The sequence below is a fragment of the Condylura cristata genome, unplaced genomic scaffold (assembly GCF_000260355.1).
Source record: "Condylura cristata isolate star-nosed mole 26May11 unplaced genomic scaffold, ConCri1.0 scaffold00010, whole genome shotgun sequence".
Classification (NCBI taxonomy): Eukaryota; Metazoa; Chordata; class Mammalia; order Eulipotyphla; family Talpidae; genus Condylura; species Condylura cristata.
In genome coordinates this window covers 23866352-23880499 of record NW_004567111.1, presented here as the reverse complement: position 1 = coordinate 23880499, position 14148 = coordinate 23866352, and the positions used below count along the sequence as shown (strand labels likewise).

At 31.9% G+C, this 14148-nt stretch overlaps 1 protein-coding gene across 1 annotated transcript in view; it reads right to left on the bottom strand.

The window, feature by feature from the left end:
* KLHL1 (kelch-like family member 1) overlaps positions 1-14148 on the bottom strand; it is a 215918-nt gene that overhangs the window by 131623 nt on the left and 70147 nt on the right. Inside the window, exon 2 of the mRNA XM_004680304.1 lies at positions 3746-3928. Coding sequence (XP_004680361.1) covers positions 3746-3928 — 183 coding nt within the window. The remainder of the gene's footprint in view (positions 1-3745; positions 3929-14148) is intronic.

The following is a 14148-nucleotide window of genomic DNA, read 5'->3' as shown; positions in this document are numbered from 1 at the left end:
AATCCTCTCACCACCCCTGCACCTCTGGCCTGTACCGCAGCTCTATGTGCATAAATAAATAAATCTTAAAAAAAAAAAAAAAGAGTACACCCTGATTGTCCCATGTTTTTGTTTGTTTTGTTTTTTGAAGATTTATTTATTTCTGCATCCAGAACTGGGGTACAGGCCAGAGGTTAGAGGCTTCACCCAAGACAGAGGGAAGTAGAACAGGCAGATCTACGAAGTACACTGCTGAGGGGAGCAGCAGGTGGGTCAGGAGAGGTCTGCCGCATCCTGTGGGTCACCTTTGGGATGGGGATGGAACTCATGCTAAAGTTGCTTTAGCTTCTTAGTGCTGTGCTTTAACCCACTGCACCACCAGGGAGGGCCCAATTGTCCCATTTTTTATGGTTGAAAATTTGACCTTCCAAACAATTCTCGTTGATATTGTCAGTTTAATTTTTAGCAATCTAATTTACCAATAACAGTCATTCTTTATATTTTGCATTCAGGGATTTACATTCAAATGTTTGGTTCACTTGTTGTTAATCAGATATTCTAGGCCATTTGTGAGATGTCTATATTTATTTTAGGATTACTTTGAGGGCCTAAAACAAAGATGAATTCAGAATCTTGTTCTTTTCTTTTTTTTTTTTTTTTTTGTGCTAAACCTTGTTGAACCTGGTGATGCATCATTTTAAGCATTATTAGTCTTTCAGCTTTGACTTAACATCTGGTTAAGAAAATACATACAGTATAACCAATATATATAAAATATATATAAAATCCTTTCATGGTAACAATCTGTTAATTTAAATATGATTTATTTGAAAATTTTGTTATGAGATAATATGAAAATATTTAAAGTGAATATTTAGAGAGTGTTTATGTTAGAAGCTTCCAGTGTCTTTCCTGAAAAAAAAAAAACTTAATATGTTATTTTCCATTATTTGAAATTACTAAAATAGTGTCATATTGATTGCAACACTATATGCAGATTGTCCAAATGCAATCCTTAGATGTTCTAATCAAAATATGAGAATGATTGAAAAGTCTATCCATTTGTTATTGTAACTAATTGATTATTCTAATCAAAGGGATGCTTTTATATTAATGATAGTTGTTTTATTTTACAAAATTATAAATAAGGAGATGCAATAAGACTGAAAATACTAAAAACAGTATTTGCCTTTAGCTGATGCCCTGTAACTATTTCCCATGTATTTTTAGTATGTTTAATTTAGAATCATAATTATCCACATTATGTGTAAAATAGTGTTAAAAGTTAAAACAATGGTACAAAAAAACAAATATCTTAAAGTATTTCTTATCATATTTAAGGAATATGCAGATGACATAATAATTTAATATCTGTCTAATATAAATATAATTTTGAGTAATAAGCAGTAAGCAATATTATATATTTTAGAGTTTAAGTCATGAAACATTCTCTTAGTCACTTGGATTATTATTAAAAAAACCTGTATAATTAACAAATAATTTAGAAAATAATATAAGCATTCCACGTAAAATGAGTAATAAAGAAACGATGCAGAATATAATAAAGATAATTGCTCAGTCTATTGGTTTAAAGTGTCTCAAGTGAGAAATATCATATAAGTGCCTAAAAGACTGTACAATAAGATTATATAAATAATATGAAGTGCCACTCAATTTAAAAATATTAATGATCATTTGATCATTGATGTGCTAATGTACTTTTGAGTTGGTTTTCTTTAACTTTTAATGTATATACTATTTAGTTAATTTGTAAGCTAACTGAAACAAATTTGGCTGCATTCTCAAATTAGGAATATCTCTCAATGCATTTTTAATATTGAGGTTATTTAGATGATAGCTCAGGGATATTTGCCATATATTTTATAGTATATGAAGTCCTCAATAATAATTAATCTATGTTAATAGCCCTTGCCAATGGTAATGTGACTTCAAGGAAAGATTTAACAAATATATATGGATGATATTTATTTATTTTGTTTTAAGATTTATTTATTTATGCATGCAAGAACTGGGGTACTGGCCAGATTCTCAGTGGGTGTGAGGATTCACTAGAGACATAATGGTTAGCAGAAAAGGCAGAATGAGTGAAATACACTGCTGAGGGGAGCAGAAGTTGAGACAGAAGAGGTCTGCCAACCATATGGGTCACCTCCCTGATGGCGGGATCCAACTTGTGCTACAGTGGCTGCAGACGGCTTCATAGTGCTGTGCTTTAACTGGTTGAGCCACCAGGAAGGGAGGACCCTGATGGTATTTTTTGTTTTTATTAGAATTGGAATCGTTGCATAGTTAGCTGGTAGATTGAACCCACATGACCTAAATTAGTTAAATTAGTTATTCAGTGTCAAGTGTTATTTTTTTATGCATTTCTAGTATATTGACTCAAATTTGATGTCTATATATCAATGTTGCTATCCTGGGAGAAATAACACCTATTTATCTGGAATCCTTTTAATAGAACACACTTAAATGTATTATAGAGATAATATAATTTTTAAATCTCTGCTATGGCCTTTTTTTTTTTTAATTGAGATACATTGGCCTGTTGTACTATATATGATTTAGAGGTATAGGATTTTACTTCTGCAGATGCATGTGGTTATCTTACCACACCTATCACCAAGGCACTCATATTCTGCCAACATAGTCCATTAACTCTCTCTTATTTGCTCTTAACAATCCCTTCTGCCTCTTATAGCCTAATTTTTAAAACAAAAAAAAAAAATAGTGCATTACAACATTATCTATCCACAAATAATTTAAATGCTATTAATTCACTATTAATAATAGATTAGAAGTGATATATATCAAAGGTAATCTGAGGATATTTGAACATATAGTCATCTATTTAAAATATTCAGTGTCAAAAATAATCAAAATTATTTTCTCATTCAAATTGTAAAAAAATTGAGTAAACTATCAGTATAAAATGAAGTCCCTAAGTAAATTGATAGTAATATATGTGGCATAAAATAATCAGATGGATGTATTCATGAAATTTAGAATTTTTAGTAACTAATACATAGGGATGTTTAAAATAATGTCAGTTTTCTAATATATTGGACCTCAATAATATTACCACACCATACATTATTAAATGCAAAATAAGGATGCTGATATGAAATATTTTGAATTTTTTATTTTAAATAACAATATACAGATAAGATAACCTGATGTTCTTTGAATTTGGGCAAAAAACACAATGAAGAAATTAGGTATGCCCTCCATATTAAAATTGATTTCCACTTATTAGGATTGTAAGACATGCAAAATGGAGTATCTATCAATTCTAGTTATAAAATGTTTTGTTTCATAAGTATTTATGTTTGTTTTATTTCTTAAGAGGAAGCTTAAATGCAATGGCATTACAACACACCCCAAAGCAGAAAAAAGTAAAAGAAAAAAACTTGATTTCTTTAGAAATGTGGATTGTCCTTCTAATTTATTTTAAGGCTGCATTGGTTTACATTTTGTGTTATGGAGTACAGGGTCCTCTCTCTTCCCAGTGATGTTACCACAGTGGTCCCACCACCATGCTTGAGTCCTCCACCATAGTGTGTGATTCGCCCTTCAACTTTGTCCTTGCCTTACCATCCCCCTTCACTGTCTCAGTTCCATAGTCAGCTTTCAAGAGCTACTTCTCTATGATCCTAGTTCTCTAATCTGAATATTCTGGAGACTGCACACCAACTTATCACTTCTAAACAATGGAATGCATATTTCCGAGAAGGATGGGTTACTCTACCTATGTGCAGGAATCTTCCTGTTCCCAACAATCAGGATAACATCACAGAGTTGCTGTTGTTTCAGGTAATTTTCCATTTTTCTGAAGGTTTGTTCAGCATGGTGAACAGCCTGATAGAATTCTTCAGAGCTACTGGAGTCCATGTCACTTTGAGGTGTCAGAGAATGTCCAGTTCCTGACAGCCTGTAAACAGCACATAAGAAAATGTCGTATTTAGAAAATGCAATATTGTAAGAAAATAAATAAGGATGCTTAAAAGTAAATGTGCCACTATTGTCCAGCGCTATACAAATATTTTTAAATTTTATGGAGAAAGTCAATTCATCTCTCCTTATTGTCATCATTATTATCCTGTCAAAAGATATATGTGGAATCAATGATTTACTTTATGAAACAATGGATGAATTATAAATTAACTTGATTTTCTATGCTTAAAAGACTTAAAGGATGTATCATCTGTCCGTAGTAGGGCATTAAATAGTAATTTCCTAACATGCCTATTATAATATTAATGATTAATGAAAATAATTTAATCAATTTGATATTGAAGCAGATTCCCTAACCATATTATTCTAAGTTATAATTCCATAAATTTATAAAAGTTGTTTCTTTTTATTATGAAAAATTATGAAATGTAGCTTATGAAAAAAGTTGTCAACTAAACTATTAAGTATATCCCCTCTTGAGATTCATATTTTGTAGCCAACTGTTTAAACAAAAGTAAACAAATAAATGTATCAGCCTAGTACTTATATTTACTCAGATATATTAATATATGTTTAATAAGACATATGAAATATACATCAAGCTTATGATTTTAAAGGACTACAGTATTTAAATTTGACTACTGCAACTATTAATATCATAGACTGTATCACAATGAAGGCTTTATTTTTTTTTTTAATTTATTTTTACTTATTCATACAAGAACTGGGGTATAGACCAGAGGTGCAGGGGTAAGAGGATTCACCAGAGACAGAGTGGGGAGCAGAACAGATGGATCTACCCAAATAACACTGCAGAGGGGAGCAGCAGGGAGACAGAAAAGGTCTGCTGTGGTATAGGGGTCAGCTCACTAGCCAGGGATCAAACTCTTGCTGTAGTGACTCATGCTGAGGTGGCTGTTCATACCTTGACAGCACTGAGATTTTAACCTCTGCTACACTAGGGAGTTCCCACAATGAAGGCTTTAAAAAACATACTTGTGGGCCCCTTCCTGGTGGCGCAGCGGGTTAAAGCACAGCACTGAGAAGCTAAAGCGCTTCCGCATGAGTTCAATCCCCCCCTGCCCCGGAGGTGACCACATGGCGTGGCAGACCTCTCCTGACCAGCCCGCTGCTCCCCTCAGCAGTGTACTTTGTCGATCTCCCTGTTCTGTTCCCCACTCTGTCTCTGTTGAAGCCTCTCACCGCCCCTGAGCCTCTCTCTGGCCTGTACCCCAGTTCTGTATGCACAAATAAATGAATCTTAAAAAAAAAAAAATACTTGTGGATGGCATAATTGATGGGGTGGATCCCAGTGTTACCAAATTAAAATAATAAATTGATTTTCAAAAAAAATTATATGTAAACCATATTCCATATCAGGGAGAATAATCTCAATATAATTAGGTGTGTGATAAATCCAGCAGACACAAACACATTTTTTGACAATAAATCCTTAAAATCCTTAAGGCAAATTAAAAATGAAAATGAATTAGTAGTAAAAAATATAGCTTATTTCAAGATAGAAAGTCAGATAGAGAATTCTACTTCTTACAATTCAGTAACTTATAGGAACACTAGAAAAACTTATACTTATGGTAGGAAAAACAACTATTTGCATTTAATAATAGCTGCTAATGCAACAAAGACTCCCAGGACCAAACCCTAGAATAAAGATTAATTCATGAAATTCAGCTCATCATCCTGCATGCTACTTTTTCTTTCCCTTAAAGATATTTACTTATTTTAAGCAGCATGGGTGGGAGTTTGAGAAGTTTAGCATAATGTAACTAAGCAGAAGCTCTGACAGTATCAGCAGTGCTTGGGGAAGAATGAGTATTGGAACTGGGCTTTAAAAAACTGGCCAAAGTTAAAGGGCAAAGATAGACCTCGGTTAGAACTAACATTCTGTACTGCTTTTCTCTAAAGATATTTGCTGATCCCCCAAATGGTGCTGGGCAAGCAGGGAAAGTCTTATAGGAAGTGGAGAATAAATAGCAATTAAAAGATAAAAATTTGAATTTTAGGAAAAACAATAATGAGTGATATTGGAAAAAAAACACATATCACATGTTAGGGTGTCTGAAAGTCTACATCTTAGGGATAAGGATTAAAATTAAAAATCTCTTCAGATAACAATAACCTAATCCACACTGTAATTTCTTATAAACACACAAAGCTTGACATTAAAGGAAAAAAAAATAGGGCTATAAAGATACATGTCCTAAGAGAAAAACATAATAAAATAGGCACCTAAATTCTACAGATAATTTTGAACACATGGGTCATTTAACTCCTATGGTTACAGTCAGTCCAATTTTGTACAATATTGGCTAATTTGAATAAATCAAATAGTAATACATAACAATATGTAATGCAACTTAAAATTTTGTCAGATTAACATCATTTGCAGATTGGGTGCAGGTGAAAATGTGATTTTAAAAATAAAAGTATTTTTAAACTACAATAATGAGTTAAAATTTAAAAAACAGTAATTTTAACAAGTAAAACTTGGTAAGAAATTGAAATAGTCACCTAATTGTAGTCTTAAAAGCAGGGAAAGGCATGAGAGGGCAAAAATATCTGAGTAAATATCAGCCAAGGATATTTTAAATATATTAGAGACATCAAATTACAGTTTCAATATTCAGTATAAATTCCAGGATAAATAAAGAAAACACACATTACAGCAAGAAAATTGCAATGGCTAAAAAAAAAAAACAACTTTCTTAGATGCTACCAGAGACCTGAAAAAGTAATTTGTCCCCAAGTTTTTAATGAGAGGAAAATAGTATTGCTTCAAAATTTAACAAGATTGTTAAAAGAAGGGAAACTAATGGCCATTCTCTCAAACATAACTGAAAAAACAGCCTTAGCAAAATATATGTATCCAAGTAAAAAAAATGCATATAAGAAGTAAATTTAAATAAAAACATATTAAATATGTAGTTGATAATGGATCATAACTAAATTGAACTCAGGGAACATATTTCAATCATATAAAGTCACTTAATTCATACCATAAACATCATATTTAATTAGATCATTTTCCTCCTTGAAGTTGAAAATAAAATCCGTTAGTACTACTTCTATTCAACATTTTTCTGAACGGCCTTGCAAGGGGAATGTATACAAGAGAAAAATAAGTAAATCTTACTAGAGTAAGAGAAGAAAAAATATATCTGGTGATTTCCAGAAGATGTTGATGCACACAGAAATCAAAAAATTCTATAAACACGTTCACAAATTTAAATCCATTTAAAAATATGTAGGTGCCTTGTTACCTACAGGATTTATCTGTACAATATAGTTATTTCCATCAGATTTTACAATATTTTTTTGGGAATATTTGAAACTAATACACATTTTATAATATCATATGTTTGTCTTTCACAGTTTGCAAATTATAACCCAGAATGTTGTTGTTTCCCAGCATGTATTTTAACAATTCAGGCTTAGGTCTATCTATGTAGTACGGACAGCAGAATTCTCTTATACATTAGAACATTGAAAGGAAATCTGATAAAATGTCCTTCAGGATACATTTTAAATTCTAGAACAAGCCTGTCATTATTGGCTTACAAGTACCTAAATTAGCAAGTCAGAACTAGAAATACCACATATAACAAAACTGCCCCAATGAAAGTCTGATTTTTCTGGTGTGTGGCAATTGTATGAAGCTTTGAAAGTAAAGATATTAGAGCCGGTGCTGCAGAATGATTCTAGATTGGTTTATATACTTACTTATTATTAAAGGTTTATTTTTTTTATTTATGCATAAAGGGGCTAGGGTATAGGTCAGAGATGTAGGGGGTAAGAGGAATCACCAGAGACAGAGGAGAAAGTGAAACAGAGAGATCTACTGAAATACACTGTTGAGGGAAGCAGTGGGCAAGACAGGAGAACTTGCTTTTTCATATGTGGGTCAGCTCCCTGGCTGGGGATCCAACTCAGTCCATAGCAGTTATAGTACTGAGACTTAAATCCCTAGGCCATCAGGAAAGACAAATTCCAGATTGGTTTAAAGGGAGTTTAAGATAAAGACTCTAGCCAGATCCATATACATAGACATGGAATAAATATTTGGAGAAGAAAGCTAAGGCTTTCATATCTAGGAATATTTCTAAGAAATTAATTTAGTATACTTTCAATTTCCCCAGGTTGTGACAGATGCAATATTAGAGCAAATACTGAAAGAAATAAAATAATGCAGGTCTAAGAGTTTGCCCAAGATAATAGGGGAAAAAAAAATGTAACAGAACATAGAATTTGACAAGTTTTATTCAAAGTAAAAACAAATCACTGTCAAGATAGTACCTTATTTTATGTAATATAGGTATACTAACAATTATTGAGTAAATGTACTTTTTTTCAGTTTGAAAGTTTTACATATGTGTGTGAGTGTGTGTATTTCAAGTTCATGGCTAGATATTTTTTCTAAAGGTTCTTATTATGTGTGTGTGAGTGTGTGTGTGTGAGTGTGTATACAAATTCATGGTTAGATATTTTTCTTAAGGTTCTTAGACTCTGAGTTTTTCCGTATTATAAACAAGTCACTTTTCTTGAATCTTGGTCCATCTATCAGAGAAATGGCTATACTGATTTAATTTGCCTTTCTCCCAATAAAGTTACTGTCACAGGGCTTACACATTTTTTCATAAAAGTTTCCTGTTCTCAGATTTGAGCAGAACTTGTCTTTGAATTTGTCATGATTTACAAAGGAGTTTCCAATCAGAACACTTAGGATATTGATCTAAGAATTATTGTTTCCCTTTCTTATCACATAGCAAACCTTATTAGTTTAAAAATTTAGGACAACATCTTAAAATTTTAGACAAAATTAGGTAACAATTATGTCTTTACCATGTTTTCTTTAGGTAAGACACATTTGACTTTGAATGATTTTTGTTATTGTCTAATTTTTTTAAAAATATATTTTCAGTCTAAACAAACTTTCTAATCTTTTTCTAATCAATCTCCAATGTTATATGATCCTGTGATTTATCTTTACTATAGACAAACAACACGAAGCCTAAATCCAAAAGAAAAACTATTTTAAATGTCTACTGTAACTTCCCAACAAATTTGAAACATGTTGACTTCTTCAGCCTAAGATATGCTAAACAATAAAATGAATATTTTTTCTAGACCAAATTAATTACTCAAGCCAAATCTATATCTTTCCATTTCTTTTCACAACCATGTCATGAGGACCTTTGAAATTATTGCCATTACTGATTTTATATTTATCTCAGACCCACTAAACACTATTCAATCATGACATTCTTATTTTCCCAATCGCCCATCGAGAAAACTGCTATTGACAAAGCACTAATATCTTTTTTTTTTTTAATTTTTTGAACTGAGGTAACGGTTTATAGCACTATATATGATTCAGAGGTACAGAACCACACACACTCCATTTAGGGTCTTTTATTGTAAATATTTTAGCGTTCATTTGTGTTTCTTAATGCAGCGACTTTTTTTTTTCCTATTCTTTGTTACTTGTATGAGAAAATAATGACTTCTTGAAGGTCTGACTGAATTAACTAAAGAAAAAAAATTTTAATAACCAACAAGCAATCATCTTTTTTTTTTACTTTAAGATCCCAACTTTTGTGCCTATTTAAATTTATCACATAACAAATTCAGCCCATCGTCCACCGTATCAAAGCCTTCAATGCCTTCCACGTTAAAATCCCATATTAAAAGTTCCTACTTGATCTGATATTGTTTAATTTTCAATACCCTTTGGCTCAAGCTCTATTTCTAACCATACTAACTAATTCCAGTCTCTTCAATTTGTCACGACCCTTATTTCTGTAGCTTTACACACATATCTATACTTAACACACATGCTTTTCTTTACTTGAAACCCTTGCTTCTCTTAGAAAGTTTTCTTTTAATCCTCGTAGCTTGGAAGATTGGCCTTTACTCTGACATGTTAATTACCTAGCATGGTTTGAATGCAAGCCTGCATGGATAATATTTTAGAAGTTCAATAATTTATCGTTATAAAGAATATTCTTTGAAAAGATGGTTTTGGCCAAATATCAATTTTAATTTATAATACTTGGTTGTTTCATATAGTATAAAAATATGTTTTTGATAAAAAAAATACATAATCCCAAACCTAACAAAGTTCCGAGCAAACACAGTATTTAGTAAAGATTTGTTTGAATTGTTAATCTTGAATTTCAAATAACTTCCAGGCTCAGGAGAAAAAAAATGCATAATTGAAATAAACAAAATATATATTTTCTTGCATTTTTTGACAATGTGCAAACATACATTTTGAAGTAATAAAGAATATGCTACAGATGCTACTTTAAAAAACCCTTTCAACAAGGGTCCCTAAGAAAGATTATATCCCAAGATTATTATTATTTAATATCAATGACTAAAGGTAGAAAAAAATGGTAAAATAAATTTATAAGCAGTTGTCTTTTTTTAAGATTTTGTTTTGAGAGAAATAATTTAAAGAGCATTTTTCTCATGTCAAATAAAGGAATTACTCATACATCAATCATTCTTTGGTAGGACTTGAATGTAATGAAAGATGCCTTTACTTAAATGAAAAAAAAAATAATAACTGTTCATCTTATAAATTAGAGTATTTCAATATTTTAAATATATCTCTTCATAGTTTACTTCCACTAAAGGAATATTTGTTTGGGCTTTCCAAGCTGTATCTTAGGGAGGAATAAAATATTTTCCATTTTTCCCTTTTTTATTTTGCTTAAATATTTCATATATAACACATTTTATTTTAATTTTAAACTGCAAATTCTTATTACGAATAATATCAAAGATCAAAAAGTGAACAAATATCTTCAGACAACAAAATACAATATCATATGTCTATTTTATCTCAGTAACCTTCTATCTAGAAATAAGGTGTGTTATAGAAGTGGACAATTTAGAACAATTAAAAATTTAAAATTAAACTTCATGTTATAATACCAGGGAATAAAACATCATCATCAAGTGTTTTTCTGGGTGAGTAAACTAGTGCTCAATACAGATGTCTCCTTATATTAAACTACTAATTTTAATATATTTTAATAATCCACAAGAGACAAGTTTAGATGCTGGAAATAATATAACATTTAAAGTTCAAGCACCAGGTGCTATTACTTAGAAATAAGAAAAATGTATATAGTCATAATGTTGCTTCTGGGTACAATTTTCTCTTACAAGATAATTGGATTTTAACTAAGTCTTTTTATCCGAAGTACTGAAACACATACACAAATAACTTGGTAGCACAGAACAATAAAAAAGTAACTTTTTATCCTAAAAACAAATATATATATTCTAGGTTCAACCAGCGACTACACATTCTGAGTTTCAATTAATTTATCTGCAATATTAAAAGCAACATTAATGAACCTCCTCATAGGATGCTGTGGAAATAAATAAAATACATATTATAAGCTATTTAAGATAAGTACGCTAGACAATTCTCAAAGTGTGCTGGGAATTGAATACTTAATAAATTAGATAGTATAGCAGGATATGTTTTCCTATGTAAATATGCTGCAAAAGACATAGAAAGAATGTGCCTTTGAGAGTAGCAATAACCTAGCTGTACCTTATTTTTTAAACTATGTTTATAGTAAATAAGCCCAGGTAAAATTAAATTGCCTTGAGTGGGCAGCACCTTTTTAATGGCAACCACAATTACTCCTACTGGCCAGCATATTTTTGTTTTATAATGAATGAACTTTTTTTTTTTTAAAGATTAGTTTACTTATGCATGCCAGTACTGGTATGTAGGCCAGTGGTGTGGGGGTGGTGAGACGATTCACCAGAGACAGAGTAGGGAGGAGAACAGGCAGATCTACTGAAATACAATGCTGAGGGAAGCAGTGATGAGATAGGAGAGGGTTTTTGTGCCATGTGGATCATCTCCCTTGCTGGGGAACGAACTCATGCCACAGTGGCTCATGATAGATTAATAGCATCATGTCTTTAATTTCTGTAGTATCAGGGAAGTCCTCAATGAAATTATCACTAGTTCTCAATAAACAAATGCTTAGAAATACAACTTTCTAAAGATAATGAAATTTAGTTTATAATTCCTTTGTTGCCTACAGTTCCCTAGGTCACATTTAGTTTCTCCTGTCTCTATTTGGTTTTGTACCATGAAAGAAAAAACAACATCTAGCACCCTCAGCTTTTCTTTCTATCTGGTCTAATTTTCTATTTGACCAGTGATCGTTATAGGTCAATTAGATTAAAGAGTAGAAAAATGTCAGTGTACTGTGGCCCCTCTGCTCTGCCTCAAGCAGGGATGATTTCCATGTATTCCCTCAGAAGACAGTCAATCCCACATGGACATTCCACTGTACCATATTAGTTGAGGCATTCCCTTGAAAAACAGCACCTTAGATAACAGTAATGTTACATGAAATGCTTAAGGAACATACAAATATTAATACCACATAAAAGCTGAAAACATGAAAGAGAAACTATTTTAAAAAGAAAGAGCAGAGATGCTACTACATCCCAAATTAATTCATTCATTTGTTAGGTACAAGTTCCAGATGGATCTTGAATAATAATTAGATTAGCACAAATGTAATCAGGTAGTGATGATAATTATACCTGACATTCCAGATGTGACAGTTCTACAGAGGGAAATCAACACAACCCTTGGTAGTTAGCATGCAACTATCTACTTGGCATAATATTTTTTTTAATCAAACAACATTATTAGGGAAATAACTTATTTACTTTCTTCTACCAAGAACATCAGCATCACTTTAATATCTTAACACAAGAGGATGATAATGCTCTGTTTTCATATAGGTTGTTGGAAAATTGAACCCCTTGATAACCCACCATATCATGTTTGTCCAACACTTTGTTGGATCTAGAGAGTAAGAAATAACAAGCATGCTAGATGTCTTACTTGTCAAAGAGTGGGAGAAAAATCCTACAAATTTAAAGTCACATTGATAAAAGTCTAAGGGTAAAATAGATTGAGATGTTAAGTATCATTAAAGTGATATATCTTATATGGCCTGCCACTAAAAAATAAGGCATGAGGTTTGACTGTTCTTGTGTGGGATACATAACATAAAAAAAAATTACTTGTTCTATGCCTGCTGACTTTGCAATAATCTTAGAAGTCTTGCAAGCTTTGACTGAAGCCCAGCGCAAGAAAGGCATCTGCCATGTTTGAGCTGTTGAACAAACTGTTCAGCTTTTCTAGTCTTATGATCCTGTACAAATGGTGGTAGAAATAGCTGTAGCTGATAAGAACTCTAGAGGGAGCATGTGGCCACCCACCCAAGAAAGTATAGCCCAGGAAGACTTTAGCAAAACCATTGTTCATCTTTCAGTAAACATCCTGTAGTTGAGAATTATCCCCTAGTATGCTGTCACATCATAGAAGAGTTTGAAAGTGGACCAGGAGATATCTGTGAAACGGCTAGCTCATTATGATTTATAAACTCATAAAGGACAATGTGTGCATCAGCATTCCATCATTAGATCTACTATATGCAAAACTGAGCTCCAGAAGGTACAAAAATGAATTTCATAAATATATGTGACTCACATCATTTCTGATGCTGCTTTCTGCTGTTATGTCAGTTGTACCTTACCCAATACCTATGATGTTACACACTCATTCTCTGTTGATCATAAGTAATGATCATAAAATGTCAGTCTTAAACAGTATAAGTCCTGTGTATCATAAGTTCAGTCAGTATATGGGTCTTTGACTACTTTTCAAATTTGCACTAAAGGTGTTGCTCATGTGATGTTATCATTTCAAGAGTCAACCATGAAAGAATCTGCATTCATGATCTCTCAGGTTATTGATAAAATTAATTTCCTTGTATTTGTAGAATGGGGGCTGGTTTCTTGCTGCCTTTCATCTGAATAATACCATTGTCTTCTAGAGACTTTCCTAGGGCTCAGGGGACACTGTCAATACCTAAGCATCATTCATAGATTCTAGAAGCCATCTGCAATTCTTACCCACATCAGCTTCCTACTATATTTGCATTCTGTATCAAATCAGAACAAGTGATAATATAAGAAGATATAATTGAATGATTATATTATGTATGTTATACATAATATATAATATGTCATAATCACAGGTGTAACATTGTATAATTTTTGCCATATTCTGTTGACTAGGATCAATACTAGGTCCATCCATACTCAAGTGGAGGAAGTTAA